Source organism: Cryptomeria japonica, chromosome 11 (assembly GCF_030272615.1).
Source record: "Cryptomeria japonica chromosome 11, Sugi_1.0, whole genome shotgun sequence".
Classification (NCBI taxonomy): Eukaryota; Viridiplantae; Streptophyta; class Pinopsida; order Cupressales; family Cupressaceae; genus Cryptomeria; species Cryptomeria japonica.
In genome coordinates this window covers 698,910,100-698,933,538 of record NC_081415.1, presented here as the reverse complement: position 1 = coordinate 698,933,538, position 23,439 = coordinate 698,910,100, and the positions used below count along the sequence as shown (strand labels likewise).

Genomic DNA, 23,439 nt, shown 5'->3' with positions numbered 1-23,439 from the left:
TACTTTGAAAATATGTTTACGATATATAATTTTCAAAAATAGTTTAAAAATATATATAAAAGTTCAACATAAATTTAGTGTATTAATTTAAAAAAATGTGCAACTGTAGTCCTCAACCTGTTAAGGCGAGCAAATTTGGAAAGTACAAATGCCAAGGTGGCGATTAATTGTTGCAGAAGGAGTTGTCTGCGGCATGTCGCGCGAATGGAGGAAGGGGAGGATGGTAGGAAATCTTTTTCCTAATCTCATGGCATTAATGTCTTATCGTGCACATTCATTACCCGGCCTATAAGATGGAGGCAAAAAATTTTACCTTTTGATCTGTGTAGTGTGTACCACTTTTTGCTTTGAAGCAGCTACAGGACAAATCTGTAGTTCGTAGAATCGTACCTTCTGTAAGACATTTTTTGCAGGAAGTGATTTTGAAATTGCAGGTGACAATGGAGGCCAATTTCACACTTCGAACAGACAAGAAGTTGGTGCCCTTTTTGGGCAAAGTATCTGATAAACGAATGCAAGGACTGTTTAGGTTTAAGGAGGAGAAGTTGTGGGCGGCAGCTCGACTGATGCTTGCAGAGGAGGTGGCACATATCAGTCACTGGTATCGAACTAACATGGAGGTTTACTCTCTGATTATGGCGTGGGCCTGTAAATTTCGAACCGGAGGTGGAAAAGGTAAAACTCACATTGGTCAAATTGATTGATGGGGAGTTTTTGATTAACCTAGATTCAATCTTGGAGTGGGTGGTGCTGGGAGTTGGCATTCGAATTAAGGAAGGGGATGACCAGGAGGAATTGCTTCCTTTTATTCGTGGCCCAGAGGATGAAATCAAATACCAGCGTCATGAACAAGCCCAAGTGGTGTGGGAAGCGATGAAACTCTTTGTGAAATTAACGAGGGTGGATGAAGTCCTGAAGGCTTTGCATGTGGTGGCAAGGATGGAGGTTGGTAGGGCATTGAGAGATAGGGCTGAAGAAGGAAGGGCCATACAGCTACTAGCAAGCTTGGAGGGCGACCTCGACTTCGGGTGCCTCAACTGCATTCCTAAAATGAAAGCTGAAGCGAAAAAAGGGAAAGCCAAAGCATTGACCTCGGAGGAGGGAAGGGACTGGGAGGAGGCGACCCAGGGGGATAGTGAGACTGAGTGAGCAGCCTATCGGCAATGAACTAGTTTTTTTGTCTGCTTGCTATAAGCTGTGGGCAAATTTTGTATCTTGAAACTTTTGAATTAATAGAATGAAAAAACCTTTACCGATAAACTTTTGTATCTTGATACTTTTGGAATTTTGTATTTTGAATGACTATATAGTATATATTTATAAAATTATAATCAACCATAATCAATGTACAAATAATTAATGGAACGAATTGAATTTTTTTTTTATAGCATTACATAAAAAAGATCACGATATTAAATTTATTTCCATTGTTTAACAAATAATTGAAATAACGTAGCTCATATACAAAAAGCATTTGAAAGAAATTAACTAATAAAAATGAAATAAAATTATAGAAAACATTTTTATATCCATAAGATTGTAAGAGGCAAACTGAAACAAACTGGAATTTGAAAAATTATCATTAATATTTATGCTTTTGAAATTTACAATTTTTTCGTCAGAGACTTGAGTCCCCCAAAAACTTAAAAGCCAAATGAGTGAGCCACTGGCACTCAGCCTGTTAGGGTTCAAGGACATAGGAAAAAAAACTACATGTAGTGGAATTGTTTACAATTTTGCCCTAAGAATCTGGCCCTCCTTCCATGTAGAATTCTTTAGACAGCATAAGTTGAGAGAATTCTTCAAGCCACATGTAGTTTGGAAAGTCGTCCAGGAGGAACAATTTCCGGAGGAAGTCCCTGCCAATCTGCACCCATTTTCTGTGACGCGTCAGCTGCTCCACATTCAGGTTTAGGAGAAATGGTTGCCTCGTCACTGGCAGTGTTTGGTCAGGGAGGAGAAGCTTGGATAAATCACTCGCCCAAGGGATCCCCACCCCTACTTCTGCAACAACGACAAGCGTAATGTCGTCTCCAAGGAAGTCTTCCTTAAAAACCTTCCTCAACAGCATCAGCATATCCACCTTGTCTCCTCCCAGGTCCAAAAGAGATGCTAAGAAGCGGGATGTAAGGTCCGTGTTAACACGGTACCTATTTTCATTTCGCAAAAATTCTCTACCCAGCACCATCCGCACAGCCTCATTAGTGAACGACCCAACCTCCTTGCAGATTGATTGGAGGGTTGGGTCTCTAATAAAGCCTAGAAAGGCCCTCTGGTCCTCTGCAGAAATGCTTCTCAAGTGGATGGGAGTGTCCATCTTGAGAAAATAGATTAACAAATTAAACAACCTGAGCAGTGAGCCTATAAACCTAAAATATTGTGAGCTCTGATGATTTATCTACCAAATGGCAAAGGCTAATTGAAGATGAAAGAAGCAAAGTTCATATATAAATTGTTGAAGCTCTTGATTGTAATAATTACTTCTTTAACAGTATTAACTACTATAAAAAAATTTAAATCTTTCGTATCTCTGCAAATCTTTCCCATAAATGCACGAGTGTGCGAAATTGGAAACAGCTATGAACCAGTATCAAATTGCCAAGTATCACATTGGAAGTCATGGGGACAGAGTGGACTGACGTAAGTGAATAGATATATATTAAATGAACGAAATTATCAATCGTGATTCGTGACATTTGATGTGTGTCTATTGAATCCAATTCCATTCCGGGCACTTTCTGGTGAGCTATGTTCTCTTCAAAAAATTGGGCCGAAATAAAACTTCATCCATTGATCTACGATCATCAAACAGTTTAAAATCATTGATAGATTTTAGGTATGTGTCACCCTTTACGTGTCAAAGAGGCCGCGCTTATTGATACATTGTGCAAAGTCTGGACTCAATGTATTATGTGATGTGATGTACTGATGTGATGTGATGTGCCTTGTCTATTAATGGCAATGAATTTATGAAATCGTCAATGAATTATATATTGTACCATAAATAACAAAATATTCGCCAAAACAAATTAAATAATTTTCAAGCGGTGGATAAAAATCGCCAATACATTTAAATAATTTTCAAGAGGTGGATAAAAAGGTATTATTCGCCATAAATTTATGGCATTTTTGTACCCTAGAAAAAAAATCGCCAATACAAAATAATTTTTTCCTCATTTAAAAAAAAAAATCACCATCGATATGAAAATTTCCCCCCGAAAATAATGTCTGATTCGCCAAGATTTTACACAGTTGCCCGAGGGGGGTTTGTTAAAGTTATCCCTGTTCCCCAATATTGTATGTCCTTCAATATATTCAAATAAATAGAAATTTACGCAAAGTGAATTCTAAAGGTTATCTTTGCTTGATCAAAATATGGTGATTGGATCAAATCCATGCACTAGATCAGTTCAACCAATATGAACTTGGACTAGATCTTTGTTTGAGGTGACACTAGAACTCTAGAGTGAAGGCAGATCATTTCTTAGTAGATATATCGCAGCTTATCTTCTTATGAGTTAAGTATTATATTCAATTCGTTTCAATTTACACATTTTTAGCCCTTATTATTTCAAGTCTAAAATCATTTAATCTAGATTACTTATTACTTAAATGATTACATTTAATTAATTAATCTAGATTGTTATAGGTAGAGTTATTTTTCATGATAATAAAATATACCATACAAAATATCTAGATGCTTAAGAAATGAATATAAAAGGAGTTAATTTTGCAAAAGACTCGTGTAAGTTTATAAAGATTGAAATTAAATATGTCAAAATATAAATAAGAAGGTTAGACTTGTGTACCTTCAAATGTGAATTCAACTAACTAATGATGACATAGAGACCTAAGAACTAAAATATCAAATTAGATTATTGGTTGGAAGGTTGAGATGACAGGAGTCTAAGAAGATGAAAATTTGGGACATAACTACGACAACAATCTTTTCTCAATCCTACCTTGAGCAAATTTGACCTGTGGTAACTACAATACATGTTTATTAATTTTTGTGTTGGTAGTAAATTTTCTCCCATCACATTGGCAAACAAGGCTCTCATAGAAAAGGAGGTACGGAGAATAGATTCCTATGTTTATAAACAAACAAGAAAAACATTAAGTCACTCAAGTGTTCAAACTTGACCACCACTTACTAGAAGCAATAAAAATATGAAATGTGTATTGATCTTAGTTGACCAATACTTAAGAAGCTCCAACAAATAGGGATTTCGTGCTTCGACAATCTTCTTTTGAGTAACCACATGACAAACTCTAAAATATGCTATCTTCCTTTTCTATTATACATCCAGCACTAAAAGAAACTAAAATGCACACTACTGCTACCATTAAAAGGCATTCAAAACAAAAACTACCTTGATGTCTAATATACCCTATATTGGTTGGCTCAAGGAAAAAGGATAGAAAGGGGATAAAAAAAAATTAAAAGAGACAAGGTTCAAGAAACAAATGAAATGGATTGGGAAAAGGAGCACCAAAGAGAAGTGACTTGTTAACTTTCTCTATAGCATGCAACCAAACCTCATTTTAAACAAGAAGACATCTGTGGCAAGGTTGTCTCAACTTACTCTACTATGGTTTCACCTCTAATATAATAGTGTTAACTAGCATCTTTGGTTAGTATATATTCAATGCATACAAGCAATTAATTTTAGTTTGAGGGGTTTAAGCAACAAATGTATGCTTACTCATGAAATAGAACCAAGGGCACTCTCTGAGATTATTCATACAAAAACATAAAATCTTAAAATGCATTCACAATTCCTATTGGATAACAAACTATGATCAATTCAAAATTTTATTACAAAGAGCCAAAAGTCAGTTTTACATTAAAATGTTCAAAAAAGATATTTACAAGATGGTGGAGCCCTTATTTATACAAGTACGAGAGTCTTTGTGCAATTATAATAGAGGAGGATGGGATCTTTCAAAAGAATGAAGAATGTGGAAAGAAGGGAAGAAACATATGTTGAAAGGCCACAACATCTTTAGGATGATCTTTGAATAAAACTAGATCAATCAATGAGAGATGGTGTGTGCAAACAATTAATAATTTTGGCTATGGGAAATTAAGAATTTTAGTTGCAAATGAATAGAACCATGATGGCTTCCTTGACATGAAAATGCCACCCATTGCTTCTTAGAATGGGGATATCATATAATTTGATGAAGGATGAATCCTAGATAATCAATGTAAATGATGAGAGACGAGTCATGATAAAAAGATCAAGGAAAGTGGTGGTGTGCTAGACATACGGGGGAGAGGGTCATATCAAATTAGTATCAGTTTGACCAACTAGTCAAATATAGTTGGGTAGAGTAAAGAATCTAGAGTTCGTTTAGAAATATTTGATGATATTGGTGATGAGGAAGATCAAGGAGCTCTAGACCCTTGGATGTTACTTTGGATCAACTATTGGCACAATTTAAAACATGTCAACATGGAAGGGGCTCAAAAAATTCTAAAAGGATTTTATCATGAGGGGAATATAATGTCATGGATGTGTGATGCAAAAGAGTTCACTTCATTTGATTTAACAAATAAATTAATAGTTGGTGCAACTCGAAGGGTGCCAACATAGAAATGTCGTGAAGATTTTTGAAAGGGCACAAGGTGAGTGGAGATATAGAGCATATTATGACACCATTGCCACAAGGAATTCAATTCCTACATCATTGAATGGATAATGGGTGGATTGCTAACATTTTTGTCTTGTGAAGAATTTTTTAATGAGAAAATAGTGTGAAGGTAATCAAAACAAAAGGTGATACCCACATGAATAAGAAATTCATGGATGATAAATTTATAAAGTGATGAATACAAAATTAGTGATTATTTAAAAGGGGTAATCATCTATATAATTTGTAGAAAAATGAGGAGCCACAAATGATAACGAGGCAACATGAACTAGGAAGGGTTCATGTAAACGCCATGACATCCACAACTCCTACTTTGAGCCACATGAACCTTGAAAGGATATTGAAGAGGGATAGTCTCAAAGACCCAATGTTCTAGAGAAGATAACTAAAAAAAGAGCCCAAGGGATCCATTTATGGTAGCCCAAATTTCTCAAAGAGAGTGTGTGTGGAACACACTAAAATTTGAGGTGAGGAAAAAGGGAGGTAGTACTAAGGAACACCATGGGGCTTTCTATGCTATAGTTGAAGTTCATAACTTCCTTATTCCTTAGTTAAGCTATACAATTCAATCGATAGTAAAATATAGAAAAATCATGTGGAGTTGGATTTTGATGTTCATTGTATAATAGAGAGTTTGATACATAGGACCTACGATGGTTTTATAGGTACATATGTGCAAATGTGTTTTCATAGTTGTTAAGCTATGGATCCCCGTGTTGAAAATTACTTAGAGGTGATTTCTTTAAACACATTCCCTAAACACCAAGTTAGTTCATTTTTTATCTATATGTCAATGGGTAATGGTCATGTCTAGAATTGATTAATATATAATTTTGATCACCAACGGGTGTGATTATGGCCATGAATCTAAGGACATGATAACTAATATGATTTAGTCTAGGATGAAGAATGTTGTGAGTAATGTAATAACAGTGTTATGAACTTGTAATGAGGAATATTCAATTTTTAGAATGGGTCATTATTTAGGGCCTTTTTCCAAAAGAGCCCAAATATATGCTATAAACATGTATTAAACTCGTCAACATAAAATTAAGTTTTAAGATACACTTTTCCCTATACATTTTTTTCTCACATTGATGTGTATGCAAAACTAACTATTAATGCATACAAAAGTAGAATAAAGTAAAATAATTGTGACAAAAGGAATTGGATCTTTGAATACTAAAACACTAGAAGAAATTTGTACCCCAACCCATGAAATTTACACATAGCTAAGAGGTAAGATAAGTAATAATATAACCCCTCAAATTCTTTGTACTATTGAGTGACACAATTGAGGATAGAAACGGTGAAAGAAAAATTGTGATTAAAAACTAAATGTGTAAACAAAGTATGATATGCAAGTTTAAATTGAGTCAAAAATGCATTTTTTATGTATTTATATGTGTGTGCAATCCATGAAAGATATATGGATCCTAAAGACGTAAATCCTATGAGAAGAAAAATACTACCTTACCCTCCAAGGTGCAAAAGCAAGTGAGAGTGAAATGAGAATATGAACATATTATGAAAATATATTTAATATATTGTGAAGAAGATGTGTATATAGATATTAATTAATAAATATCAAAATATAGTGGGTGTGGATCTGTATCATTGAAATCAAGACGTGCCACACAAATCCATGCCCTCCATGGGACTATATTTTAAATACCATGTTGCATAGATGATGATACATGTTTATTGGTTGTTTCTCTATCAATAAAGGTTTAATGCAATGGTTCAAAGTGTAATGTATTATTTGAAATAACTAACTTAGATGTTGTAAATTTAATTTCATGTCCTTGCACTTGAATTTCTTGGGTGAGTATTTGCATATGTGCACTTTTTCATGTTCATCATGTGTGAATATTATTTATAACATTAAAGTATTGTATGCTAGTTGCATCATTAGGTGATGTCACAATAGTGTGTTTCACTTTTAGGACATCTTATGTTTTTATTGGAATCACATTTTTTTAGAAAATTTAATGATTTAAGTTTTGAGAGGTTGGACATCTAAAGGGTTTTAGTTGAAGATGGTTAGATCAAACCCCATTAGATTAAATTCCCTTGGATAGATTCCATGGTCTTAAATCATACATGCAATAGAGTCTCATTTGCACCTATTTAAATGCTAACAAAAAACTACTTTTTCTTTAACTTTTAGGGGATCAAATAAAGTCGTTTACAAATTATATTGTGCAAGTATGCAACACTTATTATAATATTTCCAAAAAAATTATAATTTTGAATATATTTAATATGATTATTATATTTATTTGTATTTCTTGTGAATGTAGATTTTCATCGAACATCAAGGTCTTTGTTTCACACATAGAAAAATGGGAAAATAGAGAAAAGAAATCTAAAAAATGCATGTGCCTTGGGTATTTGTGTCCTTGTTTCAACAAAAAAAGAAGTGAATTAAGATGCATACAAAAAGAGTTTTGGGTTATCGAAGTAACCTATGCTTGAGTTATAGTTAATCTAACATCAAAAAATTATAAAAAATAAATTATGCAATAAACAATTATGACAAAAATGTATGTTCCTTAGATATTGGTGTTATAAATCTTTGTCTAAAAAATTTACAATTTTATCCTTTCCAAAACTAAATTTATGCTTTTATCGAAGTAATATCACTTCTTAAAGATGTTGTTAACTATAAAAAAAAATAAGTTATTAAAAGTTACACAAAAAAACTCACAAAATATTTCTTTAATTTAATTTTAAAATATATTTATAATCTACATACAAAATCTCAAAAATCACTAGTTGTTGAACCCAAGGTAGGACGGAGAGGGGGGGTGAATTAGTCTAAACAAAAATTAATGCAGTGCATAAACAATCAATCAACAACGCATATCCAACACATGAACACCAAGATTTTCTATGTGGAAAACCCAAATAGGGAAAAACCACGGTGAGCACTTGCCCACAAAATATATCCACTATGCATATCATGTTACAAAGAATGAGCTCATTGCTTCAGACTTGCAAACCAAAGCTAATTGCTCTTGGGGCAAGATACAAAAAGAGGACTTGCAAACTTAAAGCTAACTGCAATAGAGCAAGATACAAAAATAAATTGAAAAGAAGGTCCCTGATCATGAAGATGTCCTTGAACTCTGCATCAAGCGACCAACATCGACACACACAACTTAGACCTCAACTATCAACACTCTGTCACACACACCTCTGTCACAATCTCAAAACAGCTCACATATCATTCAATAACAACTCTTCTTCTCTGCTCTTCACTAAATTTCACACACTTCCTCTTGCATCCTCTGCATTGTTCTTCCCACTCTTCACTTTTCACACACATCCACACAACCACACAACATTCTTTATATACAAGATAGATCATCAAAGATTGAATAAAGTCGACCTGAACCAAAATATACCTTCCGGACCAAAAACGCACTCACTAGTCCACTCCAGGAGAAAGAGGGGACCAAAACACATCTTCCAAAGATCAATTCATCGAACTGCAATCACTAGAACATAACTAACAATAGACCAACACGGTGCACATCCATATAAGCAATTAACCATCAAAACATATCCTCCAATACAAATAACTCTAATCCAGATCTCCACACGCTACAGTGAGGCCCATAACGTCAAATTACCTTTCGCAAATCATATCCAGACCCAAAGATAGGTCTAACATAGAATATCACAACCTGTTATGAAATATACCACAACTTCCAAAGAACACAAGATATTTGCAGACCACAAAACCAACATATCCATGATACCAAAAAAATAACCAAAGAAGATAAAAACATCAAACGATGTCAACAACACTTTTCGGACCCGAACACTTTCGAAACAACTGCAACACCAACACAGTAAGATATCTCTGCACCACAAACATTCTAAACCAACAACTATCTAGAACAACAAGTTGTGTTGTTATATGGAGCCTAATTAGACTCTGAGGTTAAATTTTCCCCCCTTCTATTAGCACAATTTCCCCCCAAATTACTTAATGGGGATTTGGGGGTAGCATCCCCAAGGTGGGGTCAAGGGGCAACACCCCGTGTGACCTAAACGAAATTTATTATTTTATAGAGGCGTTAGGTGTTATTTTTCTATTCGCTGACATGTTGTAACCCTAATTTTGTAATCGACATGAGTCTTGATAAAAGACTAAGGGTTAGGGTTTTTTCTGCAAAGAATTTTGTAGCATTTTTACAGGGGTATTGAGTTGCAAGGGATTGTTGGTTGTAATCGATTCGATTTGCTGAATAATAATATTGAACTCTTTGTTTGATGGACGTAGCCTGATTTTAGGTGAACCACGTTAAAAATTGTCTCCTCATTGTTATTATTTCTATGTTTTTCATTCCTCTATTTAATCTTTATTTGCATATAATTGATATTTTATGCGTGCAATTCCTAGCAAGTTTGACATCAATGACAACCACAGCAAGACATACTTCCAACACTAGTTACAAATCATCTTCAATTTCTTAATGGTCTAGTTGATATAGGTGTCAAAAAGTGAAAATTTGGTGAAAAATGTTGATTTCAACGTCCTGCTTTGTCCAAAAATTGGGACATGGTATTGTGGGTTGACCCATTAAAAGTGTCATTAAAACTAATATACTTCATTAATCACTAACATTTTAATGTTGTTAACTCATTTGTCATCGTTGTCAAGTGCTAAATATGTATTTGTATTGTCATGAATTTTCTCTACTTCTATGCTATTTTTGTCAGTATATTTTTGTCATGAATTTGCACTGCACTCTAGTAAGGCACTCTACTTGTGTATTCTATCTCTAATGGTGATGTTGGACCATCTAAAGTATATCATTATGTTCCAACTACAAAAAGGAACACACAATGATCTACAATCCTACACGTTAAACCTACTTTTTGTTCACTCTATCTCTTCTAATTATCATCCCAAGAATGTGTTTAGCTACACCAAGATCTTTCATTTAAAACTTATCTGCAAGTTGAGACTTTAGTTTTGAAACCATACATTTTCCTTATCCAATAAATAACATATCATCAAAATATAATGCAATAAACTAGAAATGATCACCATTGGATTTATAATAAACACAATGATCTAATTTAGAATGCTCAAATCTCAAACTCAACACATGTGTAGAATTTCTAGTACCATGAAGAAAAAGATTTCTTCAATTTACAAATCACCATGAAGAAAAAATTATTTTACATCTATTTGCTCAACCTCTAAATCATAAGCAACAACAATAGAAAGCAAAAATCTCATGGATGTCATTTTTCAAACAAAAAATAAAAAATAATTAAAAAAATAAAATAAAAAATCTTATTGTAATCAACGTCCTCAACCTAAGATTACTTACGCAAACAACCTCACTTTCTACTTCTCAATACTTCCATCTGAACCAATCTTTTTCTTGAACACCCATTTGCAACCAATAGGTTTTTATCCTTCAAGAAATGATACTAGATCCCATCTATCATTTTTTTTGACGTTTTAGTTTCTTCATCCATAGAAATCTTCCAAAATTCTATATCATTCATACCTAATGCCTCTTCTATAGATCTAGGTCCATCCATGTTAGTATTTAAAGAAAAAATGCATCTCCAATCATTAAGTGAATTTCTTGCAGGTGGTTGTCTATGCCCTGTAAACCTTTAAACAGGCTAGTTGAGGGTTCTTCCTCCTTTTTTGAAGATTCAAAGTGGTGATCTCTCCTCAAGTTCTTGCCTATCTAGGAGTCTTGATTCAACTTTCTCGAGCATAGAAGGAAGTTGAATCACATCTCCCTATTTAGTTGTTTTGGCTACAATGTAATAAAATAAGACATGGTTTATCTAAAAATAACACTTCTAATATATATATATTTATGTGTAACAGAATCTCAAAGCTTGCATCCTCTCACACCATAAATGTATTTAATGAAGATAAATTTCACAACTTTGTTCTCCAACTTTGTTCTCCAACTTTGTTCACTTATTTAGCACATGTGCATATGTCTTGCAACAAGAACTCTTAAATGTCTCGGTAAAGACTTATGACTTGACCATGCCTCTATAGGTACTTAATCAACAAGAGTTGATGCATGAGAACTTTTAATTAGGTAGCAAGCAATGGTAACAACTTCAACCCAAAAAAATTGTCCTAAACAAACACCACTCAACATACTCCTAGGAATGCTAAAAGAGGTGCAACATTGCTAGAGTGCAAAGTGGAATGGATGAATACTTGATTTTTTGAAATGAACGTCGCTCAGAACTCCTGCCCGATTGCCTCTGGTCATTGCTCCCCTGGTCGTCTAGATGCCTCCACCCACTCATATGGCGATGGTCCTCCTGCGGCTAATGCTCCCGTGGATTGTGAACGAGCTCTTGATGCGACGCAGCTGGACGCCTCTGTTGTGGATGGTGGTTTTGCTTTGGGGGTTTCAGGAGTGGCTTGCTTCGCTTTGGGGGTTTCAGGAGTGGCGGATCGTCTGGTTTCTGGAGGGGGTAAGGGATCTGCTTATGCTGACTCTAAGCCTTTTCTTATTTGTCAATCTATTGCTATTAATCTGGAAGATGAGACGGTTAAAGAGATTGATCAGATTGCCTCTGATCTTTCTTCTCTTGCGGTTATGTGCCGGTTTAAGGGTTTTTGGCCCAGTCTTTCGGGACTCCATGACTGGGTCTCTAAGCACTGGGAACCCCTCATTTCGGATTCGGTTCAGATTTTATCTTTGGCCAAAGATTTTTTTATTGCCAAGTTTGAAAAACTGGTGGATAGAAAGATTACTCTATGTGAACATTTTTTTACTTGGGAGAATCGCTTCCTGTTGATGATTAAACCCTGGCATGAGGATTTCAACCCCTCATATAAATCCTTCTGTAAAATGTCGATTTGGGTTAGACTCCCCAACCTCCCACTTCATTTTTGGGTGGACCAGCTCCTTGAGGAAGTGGGTGAGGCTTTGGGAAATTTTCTTATGGTGGATGTGGAGTCCTCTGATATCCTTCATTCTACCTACGCACGTATTTTGGTAGATATTGATGCTTCCAAGGGGTTGCCAGTAGAGATCAAACTTTCGACCCCCAAGGGTTTCTGGATTCAATCTTTGGATTATGAAGGGATTCCCTTCAGATGTAGAAGATGCTTCAAGATTGGGCATGTCGTGGCTAAATGAGATTTAGAGAAATTTAAAGTGAAGAAACCATCTTCATGGTGGAAAGGTGCCTCTTCTCAACATTATATAGTATTCAAGAGCTCTTCTCAGACGGTTGGGCGAGATCTTCCCATTAACGGCTCTAAAGTGCCTATGGTAAATTTTGTTGGATCTTCCCCCATGGTCCCTGTTGATGGTGTTGTCCCTTTAGCTAACATTTCAAATGGTGTTCCTGCTTCGATTCCTTATGAGCCAACAGGTGGTTCTGATATGTCTGTTGGATCTACCCTGCTGCTGGATGTGATAGGATTATTGTGGGTACGTTTGTCGATGCTGCCCCTTTGCCTAATCTGCTTCTAACGCTTCAGTTGGAGCTGTCTCACTATCTATCTCGTCTTCTACGGATGTGCCTGGCCCTGGCTCTGCTAGTCCTGCTGGCTTTTCGAGGTTTGTTGATCTCTCCTTGGATGTTGGGTTTCCTGAGTTGGATTCACTGGTTTGGCAAGCTGAAGTTGCTAAGGTTGAAGAAGGTTGGATCTCAATTAAAAGTAAACATTCTAAAAGGTCTTTGCCTTCTTTTGATATGACCCTTAGATCCCAAAAGAAGGGATCCAAAGGGAAATCCTAATGTTGGTTGGTTGCTCCAGGTTGGGGGTACCTGTTGTTCGAACTACCTGTAGACTTGCCATGCATATGTTCTTATTTGTCAGGCAAATTTTCTTTATTGAGGGGTCAATCTGCTTAGATCCCCTTTCTTGGCTTTTTTCTGTATCGTCTTTGTCCAGCTTCGTTTTGTGGATATTCCTGAATATTTTTAGTTATGGGTTTCAGGTCCTCCCTATTAAACCTGCTTTGTACAGGGTTTCGAGTCCCTTCAAAACCTGTTTTTAACTTAATCAAAAGCATACTCCTAGTCTTCTCCATCAGTGTCATGTTCATTCTTTTTGTAACTCCATTATACAATGAAGAATACAAAGTTGTATTTTGTTTAAAAATGTCATACCCTTTACGAAAACTATCAAAAGCGTTAGAGAAAGATTCACTACCATTAATAGTCATAAACATTTTATTTTCTTTCCAATTTACAACTCAGCCATTGTTTTAAATTTCTTAAATCAACTAAAAACTTCAGATTTACTCTTTAGAAAATATGTCCATGTCCTCCTACTATAATCATCAATAAATAAAACATAATATGTGGATTTTTCAATGAAAGGAACATCTACAAGACCAAACACATCAGAATGAATAAGATCCAACACACCACAAAATATATGAGAACTAAAAATGAATGTAATTTTGTTTTCCATAAATGCAATGCCACAGAAATCAAAATCAAGATTACAATTAGTCAAACTCTCAACAAAGTTTTTATTTTTGAAGGCCCTTAGACCCTTTCTCCAATATGGCCCAGTTTCTTGTGTCATAACATAGTCTTCGTTGTAGTTAACTTTAATTTAGAATAAATAGCACCTTTGGGCACCTAAAAGCCACAACCATCCATTGAAGATGAAACTCTCAACTCTTCCAACAAGCTATCTATTGACTTTTTTTTCAAGAAATGCTATTACATGCAACAGTGTATGCATAAAGCTTATATAATGTGTCAAATCTAACACCTCTAGTAACCACCATAGCACCTCTAACCATCTTGTATCTTGCATCAAAAAAGACTACCTACACCGCATCTATATGTTTTCTCACAGATAATAAATAGTGTCAATAAGAAATATGTAGAACATCATTTAATTCTTTTTCGTCTACCATCAAAAAAAAAAATGATTCTAACTTTGCCATGACTAACAACATTTAAATGAGAATCAGCACCCAAGTACACCTTACCTCCATCAAATTCTTCATATTCAAAACCCAATCTCCATTAAAGTCTTCTGAAAAGATTCACTCATGTAGGTAATCAATTAATCATTCATCAATACCTACATGAGTGACCAAAATTGCAATAAATACATCACCATCTCTGACAAAATCATAATCAAGTTTCTTCTTATTTTCTATGTTGCACTCCTTGTGGAAGTATCTATGCTCACCACAGTTCCAACAAATAACTTTGGACTTTCTACAAGATTTGAATCTCCCCTTGAACATGGATTTATCATGCTTTCATTCTTCTTGCCTTTTTAATTAGGTCTTCCATGAACATTTAGGGCCTCCTTGACATTGATGAATACCTTCCTCATCTCTTCAAAAAGCAAAGAACCCACATCTTGAATCTTTGAGATAACAAAAGTACTTCCAATAGTCATAACAAGAGAATCACAAAAATTGAGCAAAAAACACATAAAATTTTGACATTTCTCATATATTATTGTGCATAGCTTTTGGTATTAACTATGTAAGTTCAGTTCCTCAACAATTCAAATCAAACTTCATTACCCATCATCAAGACTTGAAGAGAGCACAACAAAGGGAAATAATTTGGTTATTTTTCCTTATATTCCTTTGAACCTTTCTGGTGCAAATATTAGGCAACTTGCATTATTGTTACTTTGTTTTTTGTATTATTTATTTGATTCTTCTTTTTTCACTTTTATAGTTGTACACCATGATTCTTTGATTAAAATTGTTTCTCGTCCATACCATTTGCTAATGTCCATTCTTTCATTCCATACTAATGCTTTACTTGTAGCCCTCATGTATCTCTTTGTGAGCTTATAATGTTTTATCCTTTTGTCATGGGCCCCAACCCAAATCCTTGAAAAGGATAACCTCTACAATTTCATCTTACCATAAACAAGCATACTTGAGGGAGGTTCAAAACCCTATTTCTTGTGTGCCACCCAATCACTAATTTGGACCTTACTATCTATAACTTTCTTGCATCTTTTGCTACCTTTTTCCCTTCATCTTACCATTAAGAAGCATACTTGGGGAGGTTCAAATCCCTATTTCTTGTGTCTTGTGTGCCACCCAATCTCACTAATTTGGGCCTTACTATCTATAACCATGCTCATTTGCTTGCATCTTTTGCTACCTTTTTCCCCTGCTTTCTTCTCTCTTCATATTGAATTGTATTTGTGGACCTCTAGCAAATCTTTTGTCCCTAAATATTGTGATTATGTCTTATATGTTTCTCATAGTGATTCTTGCATGCTTCCCCCTTCTATTATTTTTCCAATCTTATTTACTTGATCCATATACTCATCCATCGTAGCTATATTTGAACAAAGTTTTCCACTAGCTTGTTTATATCCTATTGCTCATTTCCTACAATCTTTTAATAATGATATTTTCAGCCATCATTTCTATCATTTTCTCTCTTGTCTGCATCCTCACCCATTTCTGCATTTGTTTGATTTTCTTGTCCAATAATCCCTTTGCTACTTTTATCCAAGCTTTAGCCTCATTGATTTGGTCTCGTAACTCTGTATTGTCTTCTATTGTTTTTAGTTGGTTTAACTTTTGTTTTACCATGTTCAACTCTTTTTACCTTAAATTGTTCTTTTGAATGGCTTATTCTCACTATTTTGTGATTTTTTTTATATTGTCTCCCATTTCCCCACTTGCTTCTAAAAGTTCGATTTCATTAAACATTAGCTCTCTTACATATAGTTCTACCAACCACAGTAGTACCGTTGACATGGGGCTATATATCAATCATCGTTTTCCTGACCGTCCTCCACCCTTTTCTACTTTGTTTGCTAGGTATGCTTTGACCTCCTTTTTCTTTGCCTCTATTTTGTTTTGATCAACACGTTTACAATTTCTTATTTCTTTATTTTGTTCTTGAATCACTTGCCCTCCTTGTGTTTGTTGCATTTTAGCACTGATTGTTGAACTGTTAGATGTTTTTGGCAAAATAACTGCGAATTTTTTTTGCTTTGATCATTTCAATTTGCAAGTCACCTCCACCTGAAAATCCCTTTAACATTATTTCACTCTTATATACCAATCTTTCGACTATTTCTAAAAGATTTGTGTATCGACTATTTCTAAAAGATTTGTGCATCGTGGTTCATATGGCCTCAACTGGTCAAATTATTGACTTGGGATAACCAAAGAATTTGGAGAATGCATAGGCGTCGGGAGCAGAGCAAAGTGATTATCAAACCCCACTGAAATATCAATCTCATCCCCGTGTTTGTTTCCCCACAATCACTATTTTGTTGCCAACGTATGCTTCGGAAGCTACCATTTAGAACTGCTCATTAGTATTTGAAGTTTCATTTGCTGCAACTCAAATATCACCCAGGTCTGCTAGAATATATTTTTGTCCTATTATAGGCTCAGGTTTTGACTTAACGTGTTCTGATTTAATTTTGAATGAATTGCATATATTTTAATGAGCTTGAGATAAAATTGGTACCACAAACTATTTTTGCCCATCTGTACCTATGTTTGCTCTAGGAACCCATGTGCCTGCTGTGGAGACCAGTCTCCACAAATTCCACTCCCATCCTCGCCAAACAGATGTGCCCCACTAAACCCTTTAACTGCATACCACTGAGGCAAACTGCAGACCAACTGTAACTCAGAGAAAATCCAGCATAAAACACAACAGACTTGAGTTTTTTGGGCATTGAGATGGGCTATAAAAAAATAAAATAGATCAAAGAGAGATTTATTAATCAAACCACAGCACACAAAAAACAATATCATCACAAAACTAGGCTCATCTAAATTAAGATAAGGTTATGGTGACTGATATCTACAATAGGATATCCATTTGCTTGAGAGACTAGATGGTAAAGCTCTTAGGTAAAAGATCTCAGTTGTGCCTGTTATTATTTTGGCATGTGCGTGAACACTCGAGGGTTTCTGTGTGCACAATGTCTCCACCGGATACTAAAGCTTTGCTCTAGACCAACAGAAGATCTGTATGATCATCCTTAAATTCAAAAGCTCAGATCCCTTCAGACAGTAGAAAAGGGAAAAAAAAAACTATTACTTTCATCATTTCAAGTCCGACTGATGTCCCTCCCAAATACTTTCATTATCAAGACAAGCATTCACATTCCAACCATAGTAACAGCAAAACTTAAGCATTTTTAACTTGAGAAATTTGCAGCTTCCAGTAAACTGTAAGTTTTAAAATAAAGAACAGCCACCCAATCTAGAATGTTTGCTCCAACCAAGGGCTGCCAGGTAATAAATTCAAGAAATTTATGTTCTAATACTCTTAAGGGCTACAAAAACAAGTCTTAAATTTTAATGCATATGCTAAATGACATTTGATGTAAGAGACAAAGCCCCCATCTCACTTTTAGCTAAAAACTGCTTTTAAGTAAGAGAGTGGTAACAAGAACGTGGGTATATCTTTCATTTGAGATCTTGTGTTGTTTTGATAAAATTTGAAACATCAAGTTGACACACCTCATGTAATTTCTATTTACACCAATTACGATCAAAAGCATGAAGTTAAACACTAAAACTTGAGTTGAACTATATAAGATGAAAAGTTTCTTTATGATAACAAGATTGTCAGTTCTTGACTCTTGATAGAACAAAAAAATGAAGAACCCAGTTTAATTGAATGATGAAGAATTATGAAAAATGACCATGGTCTATTGTTTTTAATAGTCTTTCCTAAAAAAGGCAACTTAAGTGACAGGCGCTGAGATTTCTGTTAATTTTTAAAAGTCCAAAATATGAAAAACAATAAATGGAATAGTGCAACAAACTGGATAAGTGATAAATTAATAAAAGACTCCAAAATACGAAAAACAATAAATGGAATAGTGCAACAAACTGGATAAAGTGATAAGATAATAAAAGACCGCATGCATTTTCTGCTAAAGCAGAAGATAAAAGCCAAAAAGCTTAGAAGGGGCCAAAACTAAATTCATCAGAAAATTAAAATAAACTTCAAAATCTGAACTTTGTATTTGCTCAAAGTTCTACAGAAACTGCCACCATAAACAGGGAAATAAATTAACTAACTTTATCAAAAAGATATATGAAGTAGCTGTCTTGGAAGTATTGCATGTAATGTAAAATTAAACATGTACACTCTACAACAACAACATTACAAAGTTCTTTGAAAAAGGACATGACATCAATCATTAAAGCAATTGTGCATCAAAAATAGAATCTCCCTCAGTTACAACATAAATAAGAGCCTGCCTATTGGTCAACATATGCCTCTGAAAAATGTTATATTCAAATCAAATGCAATTTTGCATTATAGAATAAATTGTCTAAACACCCTACCCTATACCAACAAAACAAAACATATTCCATCAATGTTCATTGTGCAAAAGCTGACTAAACTGTTCATTTAGAATACCCGAGACGGCTTTCCCATGGTGCTCTTCAGATAGAGACAACGTACCTGCATCATTACATTTGCATTATAAAGCTATTTAGTGTCAGATTCTGTAGAAATAATACAATATAAATGGTGTAATCCTTGAACTACATCCAACGTATATAATCAGGGAAATCAACCAAAAGAATAGCATAGTAGCCAACTTACATTTTGCCAGTTTTTCTTGAGCAAGGACACCAGAAAGTTAACACTCAACTGAACATTCTGGAATATTTGCTTTTCGTCCATGCCACAGTTACCCACAGCAACACCCATACACAGAACTTTCTTCAATTGGAACTTGATAGTGGCTTTTGTTTCATTTACTTTTCCCTCCAATGACTCTTGATGTGACACCAAAGTGGGAAACTTACCAGCCTTGTTTAGACCAGGTCCAAGAAGTCTAGGAATCTGCTTGATAATTGCTTCTGATGCAAGAAAAGCATGATATTTCTTGGCAAGCTTCTTAACCAATTTCTTGTTTTTGTTCATTTTCTTTAATCCTTCGACATCCATGTAGTCCAATCCTATTTTCTCGGCCTGCAATTTTGCTCAAGGTCACAAATCATATTGCAATAAAAGATATTTTGGACATACTGGTGATTATCCTTTTCAATAATATTGCACTCTATGAGTTCTACACAGTTAAAAATTGAAATACCAACAATTAGCAATAAAACCGTACATTTACATGAATCTTTAGAAAAAGACCAATGAAATGATCAGCTTGGGTTCAGGTTCAGAAGTTCACAGATATTTTTTCCCAGATCCAGTATGCCCAAAATGTACAACAAAATTAAATACAAACATATCTGACAATTATTCAAGTCAGTTATCAAACATTAAAGATAAGTCAAAATGATTTTAAACTTCATATTGATACATTTGCACATAGAAATGGATAGAAATCATTATGTTGCTTCTCAAGGAGAGACTGCATGATCAGTTGGGGTTCAGGTTCTGAAGTTCACAGATTTTTTTCCCCAGGTTCAGTATGCCCAAAATGTACAAAATTAAATACAAACATATCTGATATGGATACAGATGCCATCTTTTAAGACCCCCAATATGGATACAACTGGATAAAACATTCATAAAAAAACACATACACATATTTAACACAATTTTCTAAGTTATTAGAGGAGATTTTTCATTATTTCAAAAGCAATATAGACACATAATTGCTACAGAAATAATTATAAGTTGATTTAAAAATTTACAATATGCAAAAATAGTAGAGTTGCATTGGAAGATAACCAAAAAAAAGGGTTGCTGAAATAGAAAAACATTTCATGTCTTTCTCATTTGTCGTAGGTTTAGTTTATACCAAATTTTTTTTTAAATTGCATAAATGAAGCTTATTTAAATTAAATTTAAGAAGATTTATGTCAAATTTGAAAAAATCAAATAACATAGTATTTGGCTCAGTTGGAAATCAAGGATTTTTGGGCATGCGTGGATACAGCATCTGACGTGTATCCAGGCTGTCTCGGATACGAATATGGGGATACGCACGCCCAGGGAGGGACACAGAAGTTTCCGGCTACTCTAAGTCAAAATGACTTAAACTTCATATCGTGCATCAACACATGGAAATCAATAGAAATCATTGTGTTGCTTCTCAAGGAGAGTATCAATATCATCAGCTGACACATTGGATGGACAAGCAGCACCAGAGCCACTTCAGTTAGCTGCATCAAGCAAATGATACTGTAGTAGTCCTGTGTCACACATCCTCAATCAAGACTAAGGAAAGCTGTTAGTTATTGTTTTTCATTTTTTCTTTATTCATTAATAAATATGGTACAAAGCTTTGACCAGGGTTCTGTCCCTGGCTGAATCCTGAGGCCTAGAGCAGGAACCTGGTTGGACCTGAAGCATTATCAGAACCCAGTCCATATAACCCGGGAAGACATGTACACCTAAATCCACGAGCAAACTTTCACTTGAAATTACTTATTGTTTGATTATAATTCTAGAAAAGATGCCCGGCCTGAATTTTACACATTAAAGCCTAAAAGCCTACAGGCAGGATCAACATATGTTGAAAGACTTATATTGATAGCTAGACCAAACATGGCAATTAACAACCTACCATCAACAAAGCTGGCAAGGGGAGAATAAGGGTCCCAGCACGTTAGAAATCCAGCTTAAACACATCCAGAATGTAAGGTGAAGCCATGTGAATCCCCACTGATTTTCAAAAGAGAGATTAGGTTTGGTGACTACTTGTAAACTATCTTAAACAAATGAAGAATGCAAGGTAGATGCCAGATGAAAGATTGGAAATTCCAACAGTTAATGTAAACTAGCTTAAACAAATTAAAAAGTGCAGTGGAAGCCAGATGAAGATTGGAAATTACAACAGTTACTTCAATAAAACTTGACAGTAAAGGCACTGGACTGATCTTCAAATGGGGTGTCTTCTATTAAATTCAAGATAACTTCACAATACAGTCACCAAACTGGTATTCTACAGAATGATTATGTCTTGTGCAGATGAATAATTGTAAATTTTAATAGGTGCTAGCGATTCTAGATAACTTCACAGTACAAATAACACTTGACTTCAAATGACAGATGGGATTCTAGGATGTCATATGTCTATTAGAAAAACTGGCACTAAGAAATTCAAACTTTTAGAAAGAACCGAGCTGGATAATTAAAATTTGTAGAAGCTGCTAACAAATTCTACACAACTTGATGCTAGTATTTAAAAGAGAGACTATTTACTCAACATAAAGAAAAGGAGATTGGATCTCCTGGAAAGTTAGTTGAAAATTCTAAAAGCTAGTCACAATCCTATAAAACTTTAAAATATAAATACCACACCGATCTTGTAAAAAGGGACCTCGTATCGACTGGTGAATTTGATATATTTACTAAAAATTGAACATAGTAAATCAGAAGAAACCATCAATGCAGGGCAGGCATTCCAACTGTACAGAAAACGCAATAAAACATGATGAAAAGGAAACCAATACAAGCACGACATACAAGTTTAAAAACTCAAAGAAATGTTTCCTTAGCGGTCTGAGAAAGGCCACCAATATCTTGCTAAAAACCCTTATCAAGGGCAAAAATCTAAAAGATGAAAGAGGCATATTACAAGCTCTGATTTCATAAAAATGTTTTTTTTAATAGTCTTGTAAGTGTAGAGAGAAAATAAAAGGGCATTTGAGCTATGCTATGAGCAGATATTTATACATAATGAAAAGAGAAGCGATGTGAAAACCTCTTCAACATGTTGGGCATCACCGAGCATACAGAGCTTCATCTTGGGACGAGGGATGTGGGGGAGTTTGACTGAGCCGCTGAAACGCTTATCCTTCTGAGGATCATAATTCTTCAGCCCAATTTGCAATTCAATCGTCTCCACAAATTTTCTATTCTTCTCTTTGCTCTCTCCCACCAAACCTGTTATGGCCTCCCTCAACACATCGCTCTGAAGCTTACTGCACAAGTATCATACACACACATCACATTGCATTCAGCAAGCCCTCAGGCCAAAACACTTTAGATTAGATCATATCAGATCTCTGCGCAAACATACCTCATGGCTGATACAACGCCGTCCTTCTGCTCTCCTCTTCTCGGTTCTCCTGCTTCTACTTTCCCTAAGAACAAGTAGGGCTGATAACGATTAAAGAAAAAAACCCAAAGCTAGGGTTTTGCTAAACTCTCTTCATTCCCCACAACCGCGAATGTGTTCACACCAAGACCATTAGTTGTTAGGGTTTCCTAACAAATTATTTGCACACTCATTTCGAGATTGTGGGTTATTTCTCTACACCATTAGTGCCTAGGTAAGCATGGTCTCAATGTGATTAGAATTTGTATTCTTTGTTTTGTTTGTTTAAGGTTTATCTACCGAATTAAGATAATGTAAATCTAATTAACTAAATGTACATAAAGGTATGAAATTAGTATATATTTAAATAAAAGTTAAGAAATGATAATTAAAGTCGTTTACGAAATAATGTGATAGCTAAATCATGGTACTGTTGTTGTAGATATTAAGGTTCAAATATTTATTGGGTCATTATGATTGGGAGCATGCTACCCTCACTAATCTATTGTACTCAAGAGTTTGAACCTTTGTATTGATGTTGTTGGTGTCTATGTCAAGTGATTTATCACTTCAAATCCTCATTGGGTTGGTGTGATTCTGAGCTTTGTGCTTCTATTGGGCAATTGTGCTCACAAATTTTAAATATTCGTGTTAATGATGTGCATTAATGTTGGAGATGAGGCCCCTCAATTGTGTCCTTACTTAGCTCAACACAACCTAAAAATTCTCGTGTTACCAATAAAAAAATGATAATTGAAAGTATTTCTTCAAAGATTAAAAGGTAATAATATATCAAGAGATTTAGGGAATAT

At 34.9% G+C, this 23,439-nt stretch overlaps 1 protein-coding gene across 1 annotated transcript; it reads right to left on the bottom strand.

Annotated features, from left to right (window-relative positions):
• Positions 1-18,782: 18,782 nt before the first annotated feature.
• Positions 18,783-22,789, bottom strand: LOC131067152 (large ribosomal subunit protein uL1). Its single transcript, XM_058002090.2, has 4 exons — positions 22,610-22,789; positions 22,292-22,511; positions 19,225-19,596; positions 18,783-19,080 (listed from the first exon to the last, which is right to left on the bottom strand). The coding sequence occupies exons 1-4, from the start codon at positions 22,612-22,614 to the stop codon at positions 19,027-19,029; spliced, it is 651 nt and encodes a 216-aa protein (XP_057858073.1). The 5' UTR covers positions 22,615-22,789; the 3' UTR covers positions 18,783-19,026.
• Positions 22,790-23,439: the final 650 nt, after the last annotated feature.